The 13,336-nt window shown below is 50.0% G+C and overlaps 1 protein-coding gene across 1 annotated transcript in view; it reads left to right on the top strand.

The window, feature by feature from the left end:
* Nucleotides 1–11,529, top strand: part of LOC123792225 (M1-specific T cell receptor alpha chain-like) — a 295,137-nt gene extending 283,608 nt beyond the window's left edge. Inside the window, exons 5-8 of the mRNA XM_087858260.1 lie at nucleotides 8,099–8,353; nucleotides 9,853–9,897; nucleotides 10,696–10,803; nucleotides 11,486–11,529. Of these exons, the coding sequence (XP_087714386.1) occupies nucleotides 8,099–8,353; nucleotides 9,853–9,897; nucleotides 10,696–10,802 (407 nt within the window). The 3' untranslated portion in view covers nucleotide 10,803; nucleotides 11,486–11,529. The remainder of the gene's footprint in view (nucleotides 1–8,098; nucleotides 8,354–9,852; nucleotides 9,898–10,695; nucleotides 10,804–11,485) is intronic.
* Nucleotides 11,530–13,336: the final 1,807 nt, after the last annotated feature.

The following is a 13,336-nucleotide window of genomic DNA, read 5'->3' on the forward strand; positions in this document are numbered from 1 at the left end:
TAACTGCGAGGTAGAGGAGGGGCTTAAAGCCTAAATCATGCAATAAAAACAATAAAAACCTTAGAAAATAGAACCATACAGAATTCAAGAGAGAAATGAACTAGTCCTGGTCAAAGAGAGCAGGACTGCATCAAACATGAATTAAAATATTTAGAAGTCTTTTCTATTCAACAAATATTTACTAAGCAACTATTACACTCTAAGCACTATGCTAGATGGGAGAGAAGGAGGAAATATGGCGGAGTCTCTGCCGTCCAGAATCTCCCAGCCGGTAAACACGCGTGTAAACAGACAATTCGGACGGGGTCACCAGCATGTCGTAGAGGAGATCCATACAGGTTGCAATGCGAACAGAGAGGAAGGCATGGCCAGCCTCCTGTCTTAGCTGCCTGGTACTTCCAAGCATCCTGCACTGCACCGTAAGCTCGGTGAGGCCAGGACCCTCTCTCCTTCATCCTTACACCTCCACAGCCCAGCCCCAGGCCTGGCACAGAAGTGTCACCAAACAGGATTGTTGAAAACATGCCTTCTGGCTAGGGGAGTCAGGAAGGCCTGAGTGCAGGGGAAGTAACTGTTCAAAACATGTTCCTTTAGACAGTGGCCAGTATTCCCCAATAGAAAGCGTTGTCAAAGACTTGGAAACGGGAGATTAGAGAATCCATCCAACTGCACGTGGTGAGAGAAAGCCCTTCTCTCTGGGGAAAACTTCCTCCGTCTTTACTTGTTCATTTGGGCGCGTTAGCAAAGCCTCTTCCCTCCCATGCGTCTGTTCAGGCTGCATTTGGAAAGCCTGGAACCCATCATATTTCTCAAGAACCAGATTTCAGACGCATGTAAAAACTATAATGCCTGTGATACGGAAGAAGCACAAATGGGTTTTAACAGGAAAAAGGAAAACATCTGCTGATTAATATAGGGAGTCTATGTCTCCACTTGAGAGACCACCCAGGAAACTTTTCTCGTTAGGACCAGAATCTTCTTTGAAGTACAGAGCTCCAAGGAGTGGAGGAAGGTGGGTGGAAGGAAGACTGAGAAATTCACATTTGGAAAAGGTTTTAAAGTTGCCATTGTTTCTAGAAAGTAAACCTTGCAAAGTGTTGAAGTGTTGTGGTTCCTGCATGTTGATTTCATCTGTACCCAGCCTCGAGCTATTTCTGGTAGTGGCAGGAGAATTCACTCTACAGCTGACTACATGTTCAGCAATTCCCCGAATAGAATGAAACTGTTTTGTGATAATTAGAAAGAAATAATCAGAATCAATGCGATCCCTAATCGTGTCCACAGGAGTAGGCAAGAGAACAGATTCGGAACCCAGAAAACCGAAGGATTAAAATTAAGCTAAAATTTGGATGGAGTTTTAAATTCTTGGAACTAGAAAAGGGACTTCTAAGGAATATATTTACATTTATATATAAACCCACACACATTCCACAGATCTTAATAGTGTTTTAAGAAAAAAAGATTACTAGATCAAATAAGTTTGAGAAGCTCTGGATTTCTTTACTGCGGGACTTCTCAGAGCCTTTAAAATTAGCTAATATGCCTTGTCAGTATACAGTATAACAGCACTTTCCAAACTAATTTGAGCTTAGATTCTTTTTTGTAGAAAAATTTAGAAGGACTAGAGTTCTGTGAGACTCTCACCAAGAAGTACTGGTCTAAACCACTCTCAAACTTCGGAGATTTTTTTTTTCCCCGTATGGATGTCAACCCTAAAATCTTGGAGACCTCTGGAGAAAAAGATTCTGGGGCCCTGTATATAACTCACTCCTGATTCTCACAACCATTAGAGTTAAGCAGTCCTCACTGTGCCTTTTATGTGACTATCTCATGGCAATGTTAGCCTCTCTCTTTCTCTGCCCTCAAGGAATAGCAGAACCACTTTCTAAAAGAGCCTTGTATGGGCCTGCATTCCAGGATTTCGTCCTCCCCTAGGCCTGCCATCTGTTGCCAGGGCTCTGAATTCCCCCATCGAGATTCATTTCCCAATCAATTCCTGGCTCTTCTTCAGACTCTTCCAATTTTCCTCCTTCACTTTCAGTGTGGAACCCAGAAAGGGTGTCCGCTCTCCAGGAAGGCCAGACCAGCCCAAGGCTGGCTGTGAAGGAAAGGTCTGTGGGCTTATTCCACTGAAAGCTGAGGAACTGGGACTCGGTGGGCCAGATCTTTCTCCTGTGCGAGAGAAACAGTGATTTGGAGGAGTCTAGCACAGGGACAGGAGACGTTGCTGCCCCCGGAAGGCTCACCCCGCCCGAGTTCGAGTTCTTGTAAAGCACCTCGCTGTGGTGTGTTGTCTCGTAGCTACGGTCAGCTGACCTTTGGAGCCGGGACCAGGCTGGCTGTGCACCCGCGTGAGTATGACCACGAACGTGTCCAGGGCAAAAGTACCTGTTGGCTTGTCTATGAGAAAACAGGCGGTGATGTATGGCAAACTCGAGGGAATATTAAACACTTGTTTTCCATTTCCTACGAGCTCTCTCGGTGACTTAAAATGTTCCCATTTCTCATATTAAGGACAGAAGTGCCAAGGGCCAATTGAGCAAACGAAAGCCTGAGCAGAATAATTTACGGAAACATAAAAAGAGTTCCAGATACTCAGTGCTCTCAAGCGAAGCCGATAATATCAGCACCAGATAATCTGAACATTCAGGAAATTAGCGACGTGCCCTTGGGGGAAAGGAATGACTTAATGGCAAACCCAAATTCTCTCTTATTGCCTATTGCCTCAGGTAGCAGTGGCACTCCTTGTTTCGGCTAATGACACAGTATGGGGACACCTGCTCCCAGAATCTTCCTTTCTGGAGTTTAGTAGAGTTTTGAACCTCTCCCAGGGTAAAAATGACCCCGACCCCTATCTGAATGGCAATTATATGATGTGACGTATCAAGGCACAGAGGCACGAGGGTATGGGGTTCATAGCAAACTTGAGAGGCTGGCAGATCTGGGGAAAATTCTGGCTCTACTGTCTCTAACTAAGAAAGTCTCTACTTCCTCAATAGCAAAATGCCAAGAACCACATCATAACACTATAAGACAATGCCCAGCAGATAGGCAAGTCATTAATAAATGGTAGCCTTTCTAATAATAATTTCATTATCATTATTATTCTCCCCATCTTCATCAAGGCCTTGCTATAAAAGGTTTACATTATCGTAAAGGGGAGGGGGAAGAGCTTCCCTGGGAAAAAGAACATCTAAGAAACGAAGACCTCGGGAGACTTTTAGGATGGTGCTTTCAGAGCCTGGTGGGTTCCGGTAGATTAAGGTCAAGAAGGATATTACAAAGGCCTTAGCTGCAGTGGGGATACAGCAGAGTACCATGCTAATCTTTGGAGCAGGGACCAGACTGAGTGTCCAGGCAAGTAAGTAAAGTGGGGCGAGGGTCGACATTGGCAATTAAGTCTACTCCATCCAGGATGCTAAATTGACCCCAGGTAATTTCTTCTGTAGGATCCCAAATGGTTCTTTCCACCCATCCCCAGAAAATTCTCCGTCCAGCACTCAGTGCTCGGGAAACATCTTTAGGCTGAGACTTTAGGAATCATGCAGCAAGGGATAAGCACGTCGTCCTGGAACCTCCGTGAGAAGATCCAAGCTACTGTTGCCCTGAACAGGGGTTATGCTCTACGGAATTCTTGGTTTATTGAAATCACAACCTCTAACCCAGGCTACTACCGCAGGCTAGGGCAGGAGGGAAACGGATGAACAACCATATTCTCAACACAAAAGAGCAGAAGGCCTAACTCTAGAAAGCGTGATTCTCTGGTCCCCTGGAGGAGACCAGTACTTCTCCTACTGGAGAAGGAGGGAGATTTAGTGAGTTTAGTGAGTTTCTGCAATGGTGTCACCTGCAGTGTGAATACTGGAGGAACTGTGGGCAAACTCACATTTGGAACAGGAACCCAAGTGTCTGTAATAGCTGGTGAGTCATCCCAGGTGGCACCATTTGCAATCCCATGGGCCAGGGAGTGTCTCTATTCCTTACCTTGGGGATATCAGTCTCACTATGGTGAGGCTAACTGCGGGTGTTACAATGAACTGTCTTACAGAGGCCTCTGTGGAAGGAAAAGGCATCACTATCAATTTTGAAAATCTGTGTTTCTCTAGGTCAAACACATTAAAATTTGACTTTAATCGTTCAATGGATATTTTCTAATGCCTTCTATGTGGCCATCACTCTAAAAAATGTTAGACTGACTGCAAAGAAGTCTAAGATAGATGACTGACCTATTCCCAAATTGGATAAAAACTAGCTAAAGGGACATAACTATTGCAAATATAGCAAGCTGAAAACTATTTTAGTATTAATAAATTGATGACATCAATAGGCACAATAGAGATTCAGAGGAATAAGTTTGCGGCCTAGACAGATACGGTTTTATGCAGTAGAAAGGGTACATTTACATTGGGCCTGAAGGATAGGTAAGATCTCTATGGGCAAAGATTGGAGAGAAGGGGACTTTCAGGCATAAGGAACAATAAGAAAGAAGGCATGACCTTGGGTGTGAACAAGGCATGTGCATTTTGGCCTAAGTAAACACATCTGATAATAAATTGGATGCAGGGAAAAGCAAATAAAATGTTTTTTTAGACAATAGAGAAAAGGAATTCTAGAGCCTTCAAGAGAATACAATTAGGGCCAAGGCCAGCCACTGGGAAACCAGGGATCCAATTTAGAAATGTAGACCCGATGTGAACGTGAGAGGGGGCCAGCTCCTTCCGTGGACGCCCCATGTCCTAGGGACCTCCCCTCTCCTTCTTCGGTGGGCTCTACAAGGTAGGTTGCCCCATCTCTCAGAGGGGGAGAAAACTAAGGGTTTCTGTAGTGGAGATTTCAGGGGTGGCATGAAGGTGTTGCCTCTCAGTTGAAATTTGGCAAGGGAACCAGAGTTTCCGTAACTCCTGGTAAGTCCGCCCAGGCTCACTGCTTCCGATGTTCACCAGAGGCTCAGTGGGACCCAGAGTCACAGTTGCTAAGTGGGAGCACTTCTGGGTTCTTAGTACCTAACTACAAAGCACAGATTTCATGGGAAGGAAGCCTTCAATCACCGTTGTGCCCCGATGCACGCGGAGCACTAGAGCATTCGGACATGTGCCTCCGTGGTCAGTTTTGAATTAAAATGAAGGGTTAGGATCTAGCACAGCTGAACTTCTGCATTGAAAACTTGATCCAGTCTTGCTGAGGCCAACTTCTGAGATGTCATCCATGGTGGGATGTGTGCTGCTAACGTGGAATAGAATGCCTCTCCTCCCAGGGTCTGGCAGACGGACCCCTCAAGGCCTCCGAATTAAAAGTGACTCATTTCTTGTCGTCAGACAAAAAGAGAAGGTTACGCTAGAGGTACATGGGAGTGGAAGTAAAAGGGGCTACAAAAAAAAAAATCAAGTTTAAGGATAAGTACCCAGCTTTTTTTACCAAGAAGTTCTGATAAGCAGGAATTTTGCAAATCTGATGGTTATTAGGCCATTTGTTTATCCAACAGTTGTTTCTTGAGTGCCTCCTATATGCAGACACTAGAGATACGGCAGTAAACCAGAGAGGGCCTCTGCTGTCATGGAACTTACATTCCAGCATGCCAACACGAAGACTTTTCAGGGCCAGTTCTCCTCGTCTAGGGCACATAAAGGACTTGAGAGAAAAAATTCAAGCTCTCCAGATCATGGCAGCCCCTGAATGTCATGCCAGGAAATTTGAGCATTATTCTATGGGCACTAAGGGAGTCCCCGAATTATTCTGAACGAAAAATGATGCAATCAGCTCTAGGTTTTAGACAAGTACTTTGGAAGATAAGCTCGAAAAAGAGAATGGGGGATGGAGGGGGCGGGGAGAGCAGGGGAGCAAGAGAGGAAATCAGAGGTAAGGAAGCTGGACAGGAGAAACAACAGCAAATATGCAGCTAGGGAAGCCCCAAACGAATGAAGTCTTGATAAAAACAAGACTTGAGAGCAGCGAGAATCACCTCGAGTCTTCTGACTTCATTGATCGCTATTTCATGTTGATCTCTCGCTAGTGAAGTTGAAGCAAAAATTGGCCTGTCCCCGATGGGGTCGCCCTCCCCACACACAGACTTAAAGATGGTTTTTAAGGCCCACAATCAGCCCTCGGTACATTTCCTCAAAAATCTCATGTTCTGTGGCATAGCTCTCTCCAGACCAACGCTGTCCAAGAGAACTTTCTGGGACAATGGAAGTGTGTTATCAAGTGTGTCATCTCCAATGGAGATACCAATATCTCCATTGGACCTGCACTGTCCAATATGGCAGGTACGACGCTCTTAAAATGAAGTTTTAATTTTTAATTGAATTTTAATTTGCTTTCCTTAGGGTTTGTTTTAACTTAAATAGCCACATGTAGCTGAAGTCTATCACGTTGGACAGTGTGGTCTAGACCTTCTCCAGCCTGACACTAACTGGCTCGAGGACTTGAGTGAGTGTTTAACCAGGACTCAGAGTTGGCCATCGGGCCCCCACCGCAACCCCTTCTCCCCCCCAAGCCCAAACTGTGCTGGTGGCACCTTACCCTCTGCCTTCTCCTCAAGGCCGCATTCTCTCAGCACCTCCATGCCCTTCCACATCCCCCTTCTCAGTCCCACTGGTGACTCCCACTGAGGACTAACAAACCCATTGGGGTATGTTGATGGCACATAATGGCTTCCCGCCTCTCCCCTCCCTATAAAAGATTTATGCCCTAGGGTCTTAACCCACAGTGATGTCAGACCCTCCCCTCCCCCAGAAACGGGGACATTGGAGAGGAACAGGCAGAATCCCGCAGGGCCAGAGCTTTGGATGTCCCTCACATGGGACCATGGACCCATCCCTGTTCTGCTGCTCCAGGGACAGCCCCACACCCTTGACTTGACACCCTTGGCATGCCTTGACTCAGCAACCCAAGGCCATGCCAAAGGCGGATGTCCCTAGTTTCAGGTCCAGCTGGAAGTCCGCATTGCCGAGGCCACCCTGGCTGGCCTCACAAGTGGGGTGTACCCCTGGTCTGAAAAACCTTGCATGCAGGGTGGGGAGCTGTGGGAGCAGAGAACCACAGGGGCAGGAAACTCTAGTCCCAACCCTGCTGTAAACTCTCCGGGTGGCCCCAATGTGTTAACCCTCCCAGCAAACCTCTGATTCCTCTTCTAAAGGCAGGAGGTCTGAAAGAATAAACAATGAGAGTTACATTAAAAACGCAAAATCCTACAGAAATACTGAAGAATGATTCTCACCACTAAGGAGAAGCCTCCAGCAGCCCCTGCTTCCTGGGGCTGAAGAGTAGAAACGGACTGTGTAACACTCGGTAGCACATTATCATGGCAATATCCTGGTATCCTCAAGAGCTCTCACTTATTCCGTACTTTATAGTTTGTTACACATCATTTTATAGAGAGAAACTCCCCCTTTGATTTTCAGAATAGCCTGGTTACGAAGGCGGAGGCGGCAATATCTCCATCTTACAGATGAAACTCCCGACCCTTCGGGGGCTGAGGTGACTTGCTCAAGGCCTTGTATCTAATGAGTGGTAAAACCAGGACCGGGATGCAGGTGTTCTGACTTATCATCTAGAACTTTTATCAATGAGAAATCTCCTGGTGATATGACTGGTCTTCCAACTTAGTGCCAGCCAATAAGAAACCTCCAATTCCTGTCAATACCCAGCCTAATTGGCGGGGGGGGCACCCCTGATTCCAAGACGGATGGTCTGCTTTGCTGGGCTTCTATTCTAGGCTTGCCTTGTCCTGCCAGAGCGATGTTATTGCACAGCAGTCCCGCTGTGCTTTTGAAGAAGTTGTTATAAAGTAAAAGAATGAACAGGATCATTAAGGAGCCCTGAGTTTCTGGTTTCCTTGAATGGCAGGCAGGGTCAGGCAGAGAGCCTTCACTGAGAGCTGGCCTCTTGGCCAGGACTCGTGGCTTATGCCTGGCCCTGACTTCCAGTCCACTTAGAGCAACAGGTTTCTAGAATGTTCTTTCCCACCTGAAGCCTGCGAATGTGACTTGCCAGCCCCACAGAGCCCTGCTCTTGCCCATCACTGGCATCTGGACTCAGACCTGGGTTGGGGCAAGGAGGGAAATGAGCATCCCCTAACCTGGGTTCTTTGGGCCCACAGATATCACGGACCCTGATCCCGCCGTGTACCAGCTGAAAAGCCCTAAATCCAGTAAGACGTCTGTCTGCCTGTTCACCGATTTTGATTCTCACTTCGACGTGCCACAATCCCAGGAGGGCACAGTGATCAGGCCGAACACAACTGTGCTGGACATGAGGGTGATGGATTCCAAGAGCAACGGGGTCCTGGCCTGGAGCAACAGCACGGAGTTTAAATGCAACAGTACCTTCAACGAGGAATTCTACTCCAGCTCAGGTGAGTGCAGCCTCGGTGCCTGTGCCAGCTGAGTCTCCCCACCCTGGGACACCTGGTTCTTCCCGGAGCTCGGGGGGATGGCACCTAAAAGCTGTTCTGATGGGTTGTCTCCGCCTCATCCATTGTCAGCAAAGCCCCTCCGCTCTTGTTACCGAGCACCAGTGAGCTCCATCCTGGAGGGTCGCAGCACGTCCTAGGCAAAGAGAGGATGGGGAGAAGGTGGCGGGAAGGCCACTGGCTTCTCAGCTGGCCCGAGGTCCTGCCTCCCTGCCTCTGCTCAGGCTCTTTGCCCCTCACTGCTCTGCAAGGCCCCCGTCTGATGCCTTTCTCCGAGATACCTCCCCTTGGTTCTGTCTCTCTGCCAAAGATCCAACTTCACCCAGTCGTTCATTCACTCAACAAACACGGACTGTGCATCTACAAGGTGCCAGGTGCTGGACTGCAGGAGTAAATAAGTCTGGTGAGGGGTCTGCCCTGAGGAAGCCATCCATCAGCAAGCGGGAATCTAGAGAACTTCAGATTGGAACACGTGCTGTAACGTGGGGGTGGAGGAAACAGCCAACTTGGGGACAGAGAGTCCGGGAAGGGCTCTCCGGGGAAATTCTAGGTGAGATGAGCATTAAAGGCTAAGAAGGGAGCGGCCGTGCCAAGGGTAGAGGGGGAGGCTGTGGAGGCCTGACACGGGGGCACGGCGAGGAAGGGGAACAGCAGCAGCACGGGAGATGGACCAAGTGGGGAAGGGCCACGTCACAGGCCCCCTAGGTCAGGAGAGCGCAGCCACTCTCCTAAGTACAATGAGAAGCTATCGATTGGTTTAAGTAGGAGAATGACATCCAATTTACTTCTGTAAAAGAGCACTCCAAGTGCTGCGTGGAAAATGGACTGTAGGAGCCAAGAGTAGAAGCAGAAAGGAAGCTGTTGCCGCAGACAGATGATGGAGGCCTGGACGGGGGGCAGGGGAATTGAGTGGCCAACACGATTTCAGATTCAAAGGAAGAACTATGCAGGGGTGCGAAGGAAAAAGGAGATCAAGGAAGGCGGCTGGATTTTCTGCCCAAGCCGCTGAGTCAACAACAGCACCATTGCCTGGGTTGGTGACAGCAAAGGAACAAATTTGGAGTGCAGGGATGGAGACTCTGTGGGACAAAGGAAAGCATCTATACCCCTTATGGCACTTGTCGCTGTGTGGTGTCTTACCGCCTCTTTCAGCCTCCGGACCCAAGCACAGGGTCTGTGTCTGATGGTTCCTTGTGGCCTTGTGTCGGGTGACAGGTACTTGGCACGACCAGTGTTTGTGAAGTGAAGGGAGTGGTACCCAGAAGCCAGGGCCAGTGGCTCCCCCAGCAGGTGTCCACAGGCGACAAGTCGCCTCCAGATCTCTCCAGGAGAGAGCGCGGAAAGCCTGTAGACAGAGGTTCATCCGCCCAAATCCTTGGAGGTCTGATGTGGGAGAGTCAGCACATGCAACTCTAAGAACATGTCTTTGTTTCTCCTTTTAGACTTTTCCTGTAATGCCACTTTGATAAAGAAAAAATTTGAAACAGGTAAGAGAGGGGTCTATCCCAGTTTCGAGATATATCCACAATCACCCTGACTAGATAGGAGAGGTGGGAAGGGATATGTGGATCTGGAATGAAGTTAGGAAGAACGGGAACATTCTCGAATTCCCAGGCTCCTCTCACCATCTCTAATGTTCTTTCCCCCTCCAAGGACTTTCAGGCTGAGTCTCTAGTTTCCCTAGACCCCATGACTCACTCCTAGGGCTCTGGAGAACGAAAGAGAGTTTCTCAGTGGCCCAGCTGCGATATTTCCGACTGGCTTATGTGGAGCCCCGAGCTCCCCAGCTCCTCCCAAGGGCCTGTTCCCTCCGTAGCGGTAGCTGGGCTTCTGCCTTCTTTCAAGAAAAGCAGCAGAATTCACATAGGCAGGGGTCTTGGCTCTCAGGATCCCCACCACTCCCGGGCGCCTGCCCTGGGCCCGTCCATTTCCATCGGAGCCATTTTCATTGAATGGTCCCCTTGGGGTCCAGGCACCACCTTCTCACTCAGGGGCCCAGACCCAAGGGATTACAATGAGTTCTGAGCCCCAGCCCATCCCCGCTCCTGAGGGATGCAGACATAAAATAAGGACCGAGTGCAGTTGGTGTTTTCCTTTGACACGGAATACTGGTGGCCCTGGAGGAATATATAAATATGCTTACGAAGGGATGTGCACCCAAGCTCAAAGGGAGAGGTGGGCCAGGAACTAACCCCCCCCCAGTCCCCTTTTGGGGAAACCACGGGCGGGTCACGGGGGCTGTGCGGACCTCCAGGGTACATGCCAGTAACCTCTCGGCTTTGCAGATATGAACCTAAACACCCGCAACCTGCTGGTGATCGGGCTGCGCGTCCTCCTCCTGAAAGTGGCCGGGTTTGACCTGTTCATGACACTGCGCCTGTGGTCCCGCTGAGGTGAGCAGGCATCTTGGGGGGAGTGCGGCTGTGACGGTCTCAAGGCAGGTCCCCAGGCTCAGAAAGCAAACCTCCCCCGCCAAGGTCTTGCTTTTAGGTCCTTAAGTGGGGCCCACCAAACTCCTCCCCTTTTTCCAGTGAGGGGTTCCTATTGCTAATAACAGTGGCCTAGAACATTGGTAGGACTCCTCAGGTGACAAGAGGCACCTCGGTTGAGCCATGTCTCCCCTACAAAGTATGAAGAACAGCTGTTATTCTCCTCCTTTTGGAAAGAAAGACGTTGAGGCCAAGTCCCAGCAAGGGCCCCCCACTAACGAGTGGAAAAAGAAGAAAACCTCAGGACCCAGAGTCATTTATGCCCACGCCTTCTATTGTACTCCTTTCACTGCAAAACCTAGAGGGGCCCCCAGGTCCTTTCCTCATGTCCTCTGCGCCCAGTATGATGCGAAGATATTAGTCTCCTATTATCCCCTAATCCCAGCCCACATCGACATATCCTTCTGTCCCGGTGTCCCTGGTCACCCTACTGACAAGGGCACCCTGTTCCATCACCATCAGCAAGAACTCCAGTGTCCTTGTGCTCCTAGAACTCTACAGATAGAGGCATCTCCACCCACACCCCTAACTGTCCTGAGTCTGTCTCCTCGGTAGCCGGCCTAACCACTGTTCTTCCTCATCCCAGGTCACCAGGACCGTGAGCGGGCCTGGCACTCCCTCACTCCTGCCACCCCACCGTGCCTCCTCCCCCCTTCAAGCAGAGGCAGACTCTCAGCCCCCATGGAGGAGAAGGCTCCCTGGGCCTCTCGGCCTCTCGGGCCCCACTGGCAACAGACACCAACCGGATGCCACCAGATATTCGTGATCAAGATCTGAAGAGCCCCCGAGCACTGCCTCCACCGCCTCGGTCCCTCACTGCGGCCTGTCAGGCACTCCCAGCAAAGGCAGGGGGCTGCTGGACGCCCTGCCCCTCCCCTGAGATTGCCTCTTGCGCTCCCCACCCCCACGAGGGATCCCCAGTGGGTCTTCTTGGGCTCTGGCTCCTGGAGAACGTTGTGAAGAGTTTGTATTTTTTAAGTAGTGTTCATACAGGCATATGTACCACCCTTCCCCCCAAGATGTGGGCAAATGATTACGGAGGCCCCGCTATGCTGTGTATCTGAGCCCTGTTGTGTATTCTGCTACCCGTGGCTTCATTAGAGGCAATTTGGAAGAGCCGGGACGGTGCTCCTGTTTGACTGGATTTGGTCAGGGTCACGTTCAGCTTGCTGTTGATCCCTGCCCGGGCAGAAACCAAGGCGTTTGTCCCGATGTTGTCTGGGGAGCCTAACTCAGCAAGCTGCTGAAGTCAACCTCTTCCTGGAACAACCTCTAAAGAAAATTCCACTTAGAAGGCTGTGCTGGGGGCCAGGCAAACCCACTTAAAAGTTGAGGTCCCTGCTCTTCCATGTTCCCGCCACACCACTGGGCCACCCATAGCGGGAGGCCCATGTCCATGACCGATCAGGACTGGCAGTTGAAATCTGGCAGACAGGGACCACACAGCAAGTATCCCCAAAATGCCACCCACTGTCTCCTGCCCTCCGGGACCATTTCCCTTGCCTTTCCTTTCAGGCTGGATTCCCACTGAAACCGTGCATTGCCCTCACAGATTCATGGCTGGGGACCACCCACCACTCCACTGCCTGGTTGGGGTGCCCAGTCTAAGAGCAGGGGAAGGGGGTGAAGATTAGCCAGACTTTCTACTCTCCCCACCCCCGCCTGGATGTAAGAAACGAATCCTCTCCCCTCAAGCTCAGGGACTCTGCCAAGGACAGTGGATGTCTTATGCTCTTACCTAGAGGACAGGAGGTGGGGCTCCCTGGGATCCCTGGTATTCTTCTGAGCTTGAGTGCCTTTCCTGGGGTCATGGACACTGATGGGAACACCCTTTGGACATGCAGCCATGCTCCTCACAATTATTGCTATCAAGCCCAGGGCTTACGAGTCCCAGTGGGAGGAGAGGGTCCTATCCCCAGACACCTCTATGGTTCACGCGTGTGCCTCTGACCGCATCAGCCAGAAACATGCAAATCCCTCCAGCTACAATTCAGGCCTGTTCTTTTCACGGGGATAGAGCCACCAGCTCAACAAGGGACCTGAGCATATCCCTCCCTTCCATGAGCTCCAGGGTCACTGCCTGTAAAATGTCATCTAAGACTAGGGGGCTGCCTCCAGCTCCACGCACCTCTGATTCTGTGGCCTCTATGGAGGAGGGCAGCCACGGAATCCTCAGTTCTCACTGAGCCCCCTCATCCGTAACCTATATGCAAGTCCTTTTAAAGATCACTAGAGGGGACAGCCACAGAGGACACCCTGTCAGAGCGGGTCCCTCTCACACACACAGGACAGGTACCACCTTCCCAAAGGTGAGGTTCTGCCACCTGTGGAGAACCGAAAACCGCCTCCTCATGGATCTGACACAGCGCCAGAGAGCCCACCACTGGGAATTCCTTTTAATTAAAGCATTCTCCTCCCCCTTTAAACGAAAATGCCC

This window comes from Ursus americanus, chromosome 33 (genome assembly GCF_024610735.1).
Source record: "Ursus americanus isolate L20-20 chromosome 33, mUrsAme1.1.p, whole genome shotgun sequence".
NCBI classification, from domain to species: Eukaryota; Metazoa; Chordata; class Mammalia; order Carnivora; family Ursidae; genus Ursus; species Ursus americanus.